This window comes from Neophocaena asiaeorientalis, unplaced genomic scaffold, assembly GCF_003031525.2.
Source record: "Neophocaena asiaeorientalis asiaeorientalis breed wild unplaced genomic scaffold, Neophocaena_asiaeorientalis_V1.1 scaffold544, whole genome shotgun sequence".
NCBI classification, from domain to species: Eukaryota; Metazoa; Chordata; class Mammalia; order Artiodactyla; family Phocoenidae; genus Neophocaena; species Neophocaena asiaeorientalis.
In genome coordinates, this window is record NW_020173921.1 from 124,280 (window position 1) to 137,902 (window position 13,623).

Genomic DNA, 13,623 nt, shown 5'->3' on the forward strand with positions numbered 1-13,623 from the left:
CAGATCAGTACATCTCTCTGGTTCCTTACCTGTGGCATATTCTGCTGGTTTAAAACCTGCCACAGAAACCACCGTTCCTTTTTGGTGCTTCTTCGTACCCGAAACATGGCTGCTATGGCGAACTCCTCAGGAAGGCCTTTGGGAAACACCTTACTGTGGGAGAAAAACAAAGAACCATCATGGGAAAACTGAAGGCAAGGACACAAAATCTCGGTATGAAGGTCTCTGCAACACAACATCTTAGTCACATTTTCTCAATGAATTTAGAATTCATTATGCATGTTTACAGCATTCTACCAAATGCATACATGGACGCATCCACGTCTACTTTTACCTATGGATTTTGTATCCTTGTTCTTTCCCTTTAAAAAATTTCCCGGGAAGGTGTTGTTAAAGCTTGAGGTGTGTAAAAGCGAGTGACTATAGTACTATGGGGCGATATTCATTTACTGAACAAGATGTTCCAACAGAATCTCAGAATTCACTGCAGTCTGGCACACAGTAGACATTTATAAAGGAAATAAATAGTACCCCTAGGCTTTATCGGTAGACAGAAGTACAGAGCATTTCAAAGAACACTGCTAGCAATTAAATGTATACTTCCAAAGGACTTTTGTCATATTAAACCCTTGCAAAATGAACTCCTAATTCTGATTTCCTAGTAGGTATCAATTTAGGACTGAAACTAAATATAATAAAGACATTTTAGCTTATTTTTTATTCTTACAGAAAATAAGTAAGTTATTTCTAGGTAGCAGAGAGAAGCCTGAAGACAGTCCAAATATGCTTCTGTCTCAACCTTGTTTCAAAATACTGGTCTCACTGGATCCATGAAGAAACTTGGGGAGAAAAATTCACCATGAACATAAATCATATTTAGACTTTCATTGGAAAACATGGAGAGATACATTCCTCCACGTTGACTTTTAAAGTTATCTGCATTGTATGTAAAAACTCTGCAAGGCAGGAATCTTGCTTTTCTTTTAAAGAATCATGAGGAATAGTAGGTAAGAATTCTCTTAAGGATTAACATAGCCAGAACTTGTTTATATAAATAAAACATCATACATTGAGATGGTTAACTACTCACTGGGAATATCACACCAAGGTCCACTGAAACTGACAGCCAGACTCATGGAGAATTCTGAAACTTTGGTTTTACACTTTGTGTTAGAGAAAAAGTCACAAGTGGTAGGGAAATCAGGAACAAATATGAAAAAAAAAAAAAAGCTATGCTGGCCTAAAGTTCTTAGTTGGTTAAACTCACGCGTGCGTGCACGCACACACACACACACACACACACTCTTACGTATATAGTGTATAAATGTAGGTACATGTACATAAGCATACCTCAGGGATATTGCGTGTTTGGGGCCAGCTCACTGGAATAAAGTGAATATCACAATAAAGTGAATCACGGGCTTCCCTGGTGGTGCAGTAGTTAAGAATCTGCCTGCCAATGCAGGGGACACGGGTTCATGCCCCGGTCTGGGAAGATCCCACATGCCGCGGAGCGGCTGGGCCCGTGAGCCATGGCCGCTGAGCCTGTGCGTCCGGAGCCTCTGCTCTGCAAACGGGAGAGGCCACCACAGTGAGAGGCCCGCGTACAGGAAAACAAAAGTGAGTCACACGAATTTTTTGCTTTTCCCGTGTGTGTAAAAGTTGTGTTTACACTATGCTGGACTCTATTCCATGTGCAACAGCATTATATCTAAAAACGTACATACCTTAATTTTTAAAATGCTTTACTGCTAAAAAGAAATATGCTAACCACCATCTGACAACCCAGGGTTGCCACAAACCTTCAATTTGTAAAAAATCCAGTATCTATGAAGTACAATAAAGTGAAACACAATAAAAGGAGGTCTGCCTCTAAATATATATAAACTCTAGTTTTACCTTCTTCATTAACCTGCTTACCCCCAGTCCGGAGGCTTTCTGGCTCTCAGCTCTTGTCTGGCTGGCTGAAGAAAGAGGAGGCAACCTGGGGCCTCATTTACATCACACACACACACACACACACACCCCTCTCCAGCCTCCACAGAGGCTGGCTGGTGCCTCCCCGGGATGAGCCTCTCCCGTGCCGGGGAGGTACCCCACCCCACGGGCCAGCAGCACCCCGCCCTGCGGTTCCGAGGTTCTAACTTCCTCCTCTCTGCTGCCTGTGACCCCACTGCTTCCCGTCTTCTGAGAATGTATTATGTCTGTCTCTGTGGCTTCATCTCCCACTCTACAGTCATTTTTGCACTTTAGAGGATAAAAGTCTATTTCCATCTCCCATCTCTCCCTCACCTATGCCCCTCTTATCTCGGTTTACAAATGTATGCATATCTTCACCCTCTCCCCTGCTGTAAAACAGACAAAACTCCCTCCATCCTCGATACAGCATTATATTACCCTTCCAGGTATCCGCCAAGTTTCTTAAATGAAGACTCTGAACGTCACACTGTCACAGCCCTCCGCCCTGAGCCTTCCTGCATCCTAAAAGCAATCCCGTGGGTTCTCGCGAGGATGCTCATGGTGCGCCCCTCTTCCCGAGGCAGGCCATCACGTGAGCGGTCTCACCCAATCGGCGAGGGGGCCTGGGGCGGGGTGGGGGAGCCGCGGTTCCCTCCAGAAAGGAGCGCGCCGCTGCGGGCAGGAGGGGGAGCTGCAGCGGCCGCCCGAGGGGATCTCGAGACGCCACAGGGCAATGTTGGAGGAGCCCGGACAGCGGCCACAGCCACGATGGCAAATACAGCCTAGCTTACCCAGTCAAGAAGTTAATACAGGAACTGGATGGGCTTATCTCCAAATGGGATTTCCACCCATAATGAATAACTGCAGGATTTGTACTGGGAATGGCGAGCAGATCAGAAAATGTGTCCTTCGGAATTCAGGCAATATTCCTGCTGTGGAAGCTTGTCAGTTTTTTTTGGCTTTTGCTTTTAATTAGGATGTTGGGAAATAATGAAATAATGAAAAGATAACCCCTTTTTAAACTTCAGGAATTCCCCCCTCCCCCTCCGCCAAGCACTGCAAGGTCCATCATTTCTGGAGCATCTGGAATGTTGAAGTACCGACGGTCATTCTTCACCCTCGCCCTAAAAAGACGGCCTCCCTCTCTTTCTGTTTCCGCCCTTCACGCGCCTGAATCTCGTCCCGAGGGAGAAAACCCACGACACCAGGGGCTCTCAGAGCGCACCTGCGCCGAGACAAGTCCCCGAGTTCGGAACCCCTTTGGACCACTTGCAGGAAGACTGTCATATGGGTTCCAATGCAGATTTTAGGCCGAAACTTGGTGACGGGAAGGGCCCCTTGGGTACCTCTTGAAGAAGGCGAGTGGAAACCACTATGGTCCAGGCCATGGTCATCATCACCTGGACGGACGGCTCGAGTGACCCACCAGGCGGCACGGTGGCTACAGTGAACTGAATTCTGCAGGAGGATGTAACCAGGTCACAGAAGAGGCCGGAGGAGACGGGGCAGCTGGAGGCCGGTCGGAAGGCCGAGCTGGTGAGTCTTGGGGAGGCCCTTTCGGAGGCTCTGTGCCGAACGAGGAGGGGGCACTGAGCCCGGGCCACAGACAGGCGTGGACGTGCGGGGCTGCCCGGGTTGACGGGGGCGGAGACCGTGCTCGCAGTGGACAGGCCTCAGCGGGGCCGGCATCCTGTCCAAGGGACGGTGCCTGTGGTCGCCCTGCAGGATCTCCTGGGGCCAAACCCAGGCCTGTCTCCTCCCGCCACACCTCCGGGCCAGGCCGGGCCATCCACCAGTGGGACACAGGGTCCAGCCCCAGAGGACTGTGTCCCGGGCCACTGTCCCCGGTGTCCAGCCCCAGAGGACTGTGTCCCGGGCCACTGTCTTCGGTGTCCAGCCCCAGAGGACTGTGTCCCGGGCCACTGTCCCCGGAGTCCAGCCCCAGAGGACTGTGTCCTGAGCCACTGTCTCCGAGCTCGTCCTCCCCCACCTGTGCTCCTGCATGGCCCCTCCCGCCTCCATGCCATCCCAGGGGGAGTATCTCCCCAGAACCAGTGCTACTGGAATCCAGAGGTCTCTGCATCCTGCCCTTCACTCCTCACCCAGGGACACCATCACCCAGATGGCTAATGGCGAGTGAGTTGGGCTGCAGGCCAGGTCCTGTGACTTCCGATGCAGAATTCTTTCCAATATGGAAAGCCGTTAGGGGTATTCAGTCCCATGTACCCTGTGATTTGCTGGTAGTTCCGTGAAGTTCCGGTGTGTCACTGCCGCCCTGGTAGCCTTGTTCATGCCTACTTAACAGTGCTGGTCACCTTAGCCACGTAGTGACTATTGGGTGTCAGTGGGCGGCTGGAACCCTTGGGTCAGCCTTCAGCTCCCTGCCCACCTCCTGTTCCAACAGACACTCCAGGGACGTCACTGGTAAGCAGTAAGGTTGGTGAAGAGACCCCCCCGCCCCAGGCAGTGGGAAGAATAAAAGGGGGCACTCTGTAGGGTCAGCTCTGGTCAGCATGGCCGCCAGACTTAAAAACCTCACCCAGAGTGAGGAGGACAGGAGAGACCTGGCACCATGTTTAAGAACCCAGAAGGGTGACTTTGGATATGTCTGTTTTTGTTATTGGCTTCTGATCAGCACAAAGACAGATGTCTCTGTGCTCATCTGTTATTAAGGTCCTGTGGGTAAAACTGATAAGAGCAGTCAAAATAAAATAATGTAAAATGAAATGAAATACTATAAAATGTAAAATAAAATAAAATAAAAGTATTCCCAATCACCTAATCCCCTGGCCTCTTCTAAATCCTCACTCCACTTGGTCCTTCTGAAGGTTTTAACACTGAAGACATCCTGTCTTCCTTGATATAAACCAAGAGTCACAACCACATGGCTCTAGGGCCCAGCCAGGAAACTGGAATGTAAGCTTCCTAAGGTTCTTTGTCTATCCTATTCACCAGCATCTAGAGCAGTGCCCGCACAAGGTAGGCACTCAATAAATATTATTAAAGGAATCAATTAATGAGCTGAATTCAGATGTAAGAAGTCTGTAAACCAAAAGAAAAATAACATATGTTCCCATCTAAGTCTAGCCTTTAGTTTTAGTTTTTCTGTCTTGGATAGAAATGTGCATGTAAGAAATTTTCACTTTCCTCTTAAGAATTCTTCAGTAAAAACAAATAGAGCAAGTGAGTTAATAACAGCACTGTTACCCCTTCTCATGTAGAGGACACACACATTAGACTAAGGGAAATGCAGAGCCCAGCCCTTCTACAGGGGCAGCTGCTAATTAGCTACAGCTAACTCTTACCATATGGGGAAGTGGGTCCAGGGTTGCCAGTTCATCCCATTTTTCAAGACAAGCCAAATACCCAGATTTTTATCTGAAAAGTTTTGAGTTTTAATTTTGGCAACTATTTCAGATTTTTCATAAACACTGTCCAGACCAACATTGTGCAAAGGCAAACAAATCAGTGACTGCTAGTTAGCAAAGCTGGATCTACACAAATGTTTGCTGAATACCCAGAGAGGCTTACAAAGATGGGAAAAGGAAGATTCCTGCCCTAATCAGTTCTTAAAATCATTTAGGAGAGGAAAATTAGAACTCAAGGTTATGAACGGAAAACCTAGTATTAGGAATGGGACTGCTTTTAAAATCCTATTAACAGCAGGAAAGTTTCAGTCCTTTTAAATTTGTTGAGACTTGCTTTATGACATAACATATGGCCTACCCTGGAGAACGTTCCACATGCAGTTGAGAAGAGTGTGTATTCTGCTGTTGTTAGGTGGAATGTTCTACAGTCTGTTAGGTCTAAATAGCTTGTAGATTTGTGCAAGTCTTCTATTTCCTTACTGATCTTCTGTCTAATGTTCTATCTGTTTTGAAAATGGGGTACTGAAGTCTCCAACTATTACTGTTGAATTGTCTACGTCTCCCTTCAGTTCTGTGAGTTTTTGCTTCATGAATTTGGGGGCTTTGTTTTGGGGTACATATTTGTGATTGCTCTATTGTCTTGATGTATTGACACTCTTTTTAACTTTTTTAAATTGAAGTATAGTTGATGTACAATATTATATGTTACAGGTGTACAATATAGTGATTCATAATTTTTAAAGGTTATACGTCTTTTATAGTTAGTATAAAGTATTGGTTATATTCCCCATGTTGTGCTTAGCCTTGTAACATTTTTTTCCATTCCCAACTTTATTTTTTTAATTTTATTGAAGTATACTTGATTTACAATGTGTTAATTTCTTCTGTACAGCAAAGTTATTCAGTTATACATATATGTGTGTGTGTGTATATATATGTATATATCCTTTTTCATAGTCTTTTCCATTATGGTTTGTCACAGGATATTGAATGTAGTTCCCTGTGCCATACAATAGGACCTTGTTGTTTATCCATCCTATATATAATAGTTTGCATCTGCTAGTCCCAGTCTCCCAATCCTTCCCTCCCCTACCGCCCATTCCCCTTGGCAACCACAAATCTGTTCTCTATATCTGTGAGTCTATTTATATTTCATAGATATATTGATTTGTGTCATATTTTATACTCCACATATAAGGGATATCATATGGTATTTGTCTTTCTCTTTCTGACTTCAAATAGTATGATAATCTCTAGGTCCATCCATGTTGCCACAAATGGCATTATTTCATTCTGTTTAATGGCTCAGTAATATTCCATTTACATATATATATATATACCACATCTTCTTTATCCATTCATCTGTTGATGAACATTTAGGTTGTTTGTATGTCTTGGCTATTGTAAATAGTACTGCTATGAACATAGGGATGCATGTATCCTTTTGAATTATAGTTTTGGCTGGGTAGGATTGTTGGCTTACATTGCAACTCTATTTTTAGTTTTTTGAGGAACCTCCATACTGTTTTCCATAGTGGCTGCATCAATTTACATTCCCACCAATAGTGTAAGAGGGTTCCCTTTTCTCCACCCTCTCTCCAGCATTTGTTACTTGTAGACTTTTAATGATGGCCATTCTGCCTGGTGTGGGGTGGTACCTCACTGTAGTTTTGATTTGCAATTCTCTAATAATTAGCGATGTTGAGCATCTTTTCATGTGCCTGCTGGCCATCTGTATATCTTCTTTGGATAAATCTCTGTTTAGGTCTTCTGCCCATTTTTTGATTGGGTTGTTTGCTTTTTTGTTATTGAGTTGTATGAGCTGTTTGTATATTTTAGAAATTAAGCCCTTGACAGTTGCATCATTTGCAAATAATTTCTCCCAGTCTGTAGGTTGTCTTTGCATTTTGTTTATGGTTTCCTTTGCTGTGCAAATGCTTATAAGTTTGATTAGGTCCCATTTGTTTATTTTTGCTTTTATTTCCATTGCTTTGGGAGACTGACCTAAGAAAACATTGGTGTGATTTATGTCAGAGAATGTTTTGCCTATGTTCTTTTCTAGGAGTTTTATGGTGTCTTGTCTTATATTTAGGCCTTTAAGCCATTTTGAGTTTATTTTTGTGTATAGTGTGAGGGTGTGTCCTAACTTCATTGATTTACATGTGGCTGTCCAGCTTTCCCAACACCACTTGCTGAAGAGACATTCTTTTCTTCATTGTATATTTGTGCCTCCTTTGTTGAAGATTAATTGATGGTAGGTGTGTGGGTTTATTTCTGGACTCTCTATTCAGTCCCATTGATCCATATGTCTGTCTTTGTGCCTGTACCATGCTGTTTTGATTACTGTAGCCTTGTAGTATTGTCTGAAGTCAGGGAAGGTTATGCCTCCTGCTTTGTTCTTTTTCTTCAGGATTGCTTTGGTAATTCTGGGTCTTTTATGGCTCCATATAAATTTTAGGATAATTTTTCTATTTCTGTGAAACATGTCATGGGTAATTTAATAGGGGTGGCACTAAATCTGTAGATTGCTTTGGTACTGAGAATGGCCATTTTAACAACATTAATTCTTCCAATCCAAGAGCATGGGATATCTTTCCATTTCTTTGAGTCATCTGTAATTTCCTTTATTAATGTTTTGTAGTTCTCAGCATATAAGTATTTCACCTCCTTGGTGAGGTTTATTTCTAAGTATTTTATTTTGGGGGGTGCAATTTTAAAAGGTAATGCTTTTTTACTTTCCCTTTCTTATATTTCATTGTTAGTTTAAAGAAATGCAACCAAATTCTGTATGTTAATCTTGTATCTTGCTACCTTGCTGAATTCATTTATCAGTTCTAATAGCTTTTGTGTGGAGTCTTTAGGGTTTTCTATATATATATTATTATATCATCTGCATATAATGACAATTTTACCTCTTCCCTACCAATTTGAATACGTTTTATTTCTTTTTCTTGTCTGATTGTTGTGGCTAGGACTTCCAATGCTATGCTGAAGAGAAGTAGTGAGAGTGGGCATCCTTGTCTTGTTCCAGATTTTATCAGGAAGGCTTTCAGCTTTTCACCATTGAGTATTATATTGGCTGTGGGTTTATTGTAAATAGCTTTTATTATGCTGAGATATGTTACCTCTATACTCACTTTCATAGCGATTTTTACCATGAATGGATGTTGAATTTCATCAAATGCTTTTTCTGCATCTATTGAGATGATCTTGTGGTTTTCATCCTCTCATTTGTTGATGTGGTGTATCCCATTGACTGATTTGCATATGTTGAACCATCCTTGTGACCCTTGGGTGAATCCTTGGTCATGACCCTTGGTCATGGTGTATGAACTTTTTTATGTGTTGTTGGATTCAGTTTGCTAATATTCTGTTGAGAATTTTTCAGTCTATAATCATCAAAGATATTGGCCTGTAATTTTCTTTCTTGGTAGTGTTTTTGTCTGGTTTTGCTATCAGGGTGATGGTGGCTTCATAGAATGTCTTTGGGAGTGTTCCTTCCTCTTCAGTCTTTCGGAAGAGTTTGAGAAGGATCAGTATAAGTTCTCCTTTGTATGTTTGGTAGAATTCCCCAGTGAAGCCATCGGGTGCTGGACTTCTGTTTGTAGGGAGCTTTTTTTTATTACAGATACTATTTCATTTCTAGTGATCTGTCTGTTCAAGTTATCTATTTCTTCTTGATTCAGTTTTGGTGGGCTGTATGTTTCTGGAAAGTTTTCCATTTCTTCTAGGTTGTCAAATTTGTTGGCATAGAATTGTTCACAGTATTCCCTTATGGTTTTTTGTATTTCCACAGTATCAGTTGTGATTTCTCCTCTTTCATTTCTTATTTTGTTTATTTGGGTCTTGTCTCTTTTTTCTTGGTGAGCCTGGCCAGAGATCTGTCAATTTTACTTACGCTTTCAAATAACGAGCTCTTGGTTTTATTGACTTTTCCTAATTTTCAAATCTCTATTTATTTCCTCTCTGATCTTTATTACCTCCTTCCTTCTGTGGACTTTATGTTTTGTTTGTTTTTCTTTTTCTGATTATTTTAAGTGGTAGTTTAGGTTGTTTATTTGAGATTTTTCTTGTTTCTTAAAGAAGGCCTATATCACTATGAAATTCCCTCTAAGAACTGCTTTTGCTGCATGCCATAGAATTTGTATAGTTATGTTTTCATTGTCATTTGCCTCAAGGTATATTTTAATTTCTTCTTTGATTTCATCACTGACCCATTGGTTTTTTAATAGCATGTTGTTTAGTCTCCATGTAATTGTTTTTTTCTTGTTTCTTTTTCTGTGGTTGATTTCTTGTCATGCCATTGTGGTTAGAAAAGTTCCTTGAAATAATTTCTATACTCTTATATTTGTTCAGACTTGTTTTGTGCCCTAGTATATGGTCAATCCTAGAGAATGTTTCATGTGTACTTGAAAAGAATGTGTATTCTGCTGTTTTTGGATGTAATGTCCTGAAGATATCAACTAAGTCTAACTATTCTATTGTATAATTTAGGATCTTTGTTGCCTTATTGATTTTCTGTCTTGAAGATCTGTCCATTGATGTGAGAGTGGTGTTAAAGTCTTCTACTGTTATTGTGTTCCTGTCAATTTCTCCCTTTATGTCTTAGTATTTGTTTCATGTATCTGGGTGCTCCTATATTGGGTGCATATATGTTGACAAGTGTAATATCCTCTCCTTGTATTGATCCTTTTAGCAGTATATAGTGTTCTTCTTTATCTTTCTTTATAGCCTTTGTTTTAAAGTCTGTTTTGCCTGCTATGAGTATTGCAACCCCCATTTCTCGTCATTTCCACTTACGTGAAATATCTTTTTCCATTCTCTCACTTTTAACCTATATGTGCCCTTTGCCCTAAAGTGGGTCTCTTGTAGGCAGCAGGTTTTAGGCTCTTGTTTTTTTTATCCAGTCTGCCACTCTGTGTCTTTTGATTGGAACATTTAGTCCATTGACATTTAAGGTAATTATTAATAGATATGCATTTATTTCCATTTTAAACATTGATTTTATATTTCTTCTTTGTCCTTTTCTTTTTCTTTTTCCTTTTGTGATTTGATGATTTTCTTTTGTATTATGCTTATGTTCTCTTATTTTTGTTTTTTGTGACTCTATTGTATGTTTTTGATTTGAAGTTGCCCTGTTTTTCACATATGTCAACCCCTTCCTATATCTACTTGCTTTAGAGTGGCAGTTGTATAGGCTCAAACACATTCTAGGAAAAAAATCTACATTTTTTTACTCTCCTCCCCCACATTTTATGATTTTGATATCCTCTTTTGCATCTACATGTTCACCATTTTGCTGTTCACTGTAGTTATCATCATTTTTCCGTAAGTTTTTGTTTTTCATTTTTTTTTTAATCTGTGTACTGGCTTATTTAAATGATTTAGTTTCCAATTGTGATTTTCTCTTTCCTATAGATTCTTACTTCTTTTCTATTTAGAGAAGACCTTTCAATATTTCCTTTAGGATAAGTTTAGTATTGCTGTATTCTTTTAGTTTTTGCTTTTCTGAGAAATTCTTTATCTCTCCTTCTATTCTAAATGATAATCTTGCTGGGTAGTATCCTAGGTTGCAGATTTTTCCCTTTCAGGACTTTGAATACATCTTGCCACTCCCTTCTGGCCTGCATCATTTTTGTAGAGAAATAAGCTGATAGCCTTATGAGGGGTTTCCCTGTAATTAACTCTTTGTTTTTCTCTTGCTGCCTTTAGAATCCTCTCTTTAACTTTTGCCATTTTTATTATAATATGTCTTGGTGAAAGTCTGTTTGGATTTATCTTGTTTGGGATCCTCTGTGTTTTCTGTATCTGAATATCTGTTTCCTTTTTTAGGTTTGGGAAGTTTCCAGCCATAATTTCTTCAAATACATTTTCTTTTTTTTTTTAACATCTTTCTTGGAGTATAATTGCTTTACAATGGTGTGTTAGTTTCTGCTTTATAACAAAGTGAATCAGTTATACATATACATATGTTCCCATATCTCCCTCCCTCCCACCCTCTCTATCCCACCCCTCTAGGTGGTCACAAACCACCTAGCTGATCTCCCTATGCTACGCGGCTGCTTCCCACTAGCTATCTATTTTACGTTTGGTAGTGTATATATGTCCATGCCACTCTCTCGCTTTGTCACAGCTTACCTTCCCCCTCCCCATATCCTCGAGTCCATTCTCTAGTAGGTCTGTGTCTTTATTCCCGTCTTGCCCCTAGGTTCTTCTGACCTCTTTTTTTTTTTTAATTCCATACATGTATGTGTTAGCATACGGTATTTGTTTTTCTCTTTCTGACTGACTTCACTCTGTATGATAGTCTCTAGGTCCATCTACCACACTACAAATAACTCAGTTTCACTTCTGTCTATGGCTGGGTAATATTCCATTCTATATATGTGCCACATCTTTTTTATCCATTCATCTGTCTATGGACACTTAGGTTGCCTCCATGTCCTGACTATTGTAAATAGAGCTGCAATGAACATTGTGGTACATGACTCTTTTTGAATTATGTTTTTCTCAGGGTATATGCCCAGTAGTGGGATTGCTGGGTCATATGGTAGTTCTACTTTTAGTTTTATTAAGGAACCTCCATACTATTCTCCATAGTGGTTCTATCAATTTACATTCCCATCAACAGTGCAAGAGGGTTCCCTTTTCTCCACACCCTCTCCAGCATTTATTGTTTGTAGATATTTTGATGATGGCCATTCTGACCAGTGTGAGGTGATACCTCGTTGTAGTTTTGATTGCATTTCTCTAATGATTAGTGATGTTGAGCATCCTTTCATGTGTTTGTTGGCAATCAAACTGGACAGCTACATGTAAAAGAATGAAATTAGAACACCCCCTAACACCATACACAAAAATAAACACAAAGTGGATAAAAGACCTAAATGTAAGGCCAGGAACTATAAAACTCTTAGAGGAAAACATAGGCAGAACACTCTATGACATAAATCACAGCAAGATCCTTTTTGACCCACCTCCTAGAGAAATGGAAAGAAAAACAAAAATAAACAAATGGGACCTAATGAAACTTAAAAGCTTTTGCACAGCAAAGGAAACCATAAACAAGATGAAAAGACAACCGTCAGAATTGGAGAAAATATTTGCTAAGGAAGCAACTGACAAAGGCGTAATCTCCAAAATATACAAGCAGCTCATGCAGCTCAATATCAAAAAAACAAATAACCCAATCCAAAAATGGGCAGAAGACCTAAACAGACATTTCTTCAAAGAAGATATACAGATTGCCATTTGTTTATTTTTATTTTTGTTCCTCTTCCCTGAAGAAACACAACCAGAAAATTATTGCTAAGACCGATGGCAAAGAACATACTGCCTGTGTTTTCTTCCAGAAATTTTATGGTTTCAGATCTCATATTCAAGTCTTTACTCCACTTTCAGTTGATTTTTGTGTATGTAGTGAGGTAGTGGTCATTTCCCTCTTTGGCACGTGGCTGTCCAATTTTCTCAACACTAATTATTGAAGGGATTATCCTTCTCCATTGTATATCCTTTGCTCCTTTAGGTGAGACTCCATTTTTATAATTTCCTTTAGTTCGTTAGGCAGCTTCCTTTTGTTATTTGAACGTAATTTAAATAGCTGATTTCAAGTCTTTACCTAGTAAGTCCAATAACTAGATTTCCTCAGTAACAGTTTCTATTAACTGCTCTTTTCTCTGTGTGTGGGCCATACTTTGTTTCTTTGCATATCTTGTAATTTTTTGATTGAAAAGTAGAAATTTTAGATAATATAATGTGGCAACTCTGGGAATCAGATTATTCTCCATCCATCCCTGGTTTGCTATTGTTGCTGTTTGTTATTTTTGTCATAATTGTTGCTGCCGTTGTTTGTTTTCTTAGTCACTTTCCTGAACTAATTTTGTAAAGTGTGCTTTCTATGTCATGTGTGATCACTGGAGTCTCTGCTCAGTTAGTTTAGCGGTCAGTGAACAGTTAAGTGCCTTTGACCTATAAGCATCCACGCCTCTGCTGAGACACTATGTGCATGTTGGAGAATGGCTTCAATGCTCAGGCAGGCAGTTTACAACTCTCCTTAGCCTTCTCTTTTTGCTTGTGCAGAGTTTCAAAGTTAGCCAGGGCAATGAGCGTAGGGCCTTTTTGGAGGTTTCCTGGGTTTCCACAAATCCCTGTGCCTACACATAGGTGTAGATTGCACAAATATGCTGGAGGTTTCTATGGACATCTCCTCCCCCAGCTTTTCCTTTTAAATGTTTTTGGTCATCTTCTCATTTGTCCCAGTTGTAATTGCTGTCTTGGGTAGCTGCAATGTTAAACA

General features: G+C 40.6%; 1 protein-coding gene across 1 annotated transcript in view; it reads right to left on the reverse strand.

Moving 5' to 3' along the window:
* Positions 1–13,623, reverse strand: part of LOC112404312 (collagen alpha-1(XIX) chain-like) — a 160,223-nt gene that overhangs the window by 113,614 nt on the left and 32,986 nt on the right. Inside the window, exon 5 of the mRNA XM_024752145.1 lies at positions 30–153. Coding sequence (XP_024607913.1) covers positions 30–153 — 124 coding nt within the window. The remainder of the gene's footprint in view (positions 1–29; positions 154–13,623) is intronic.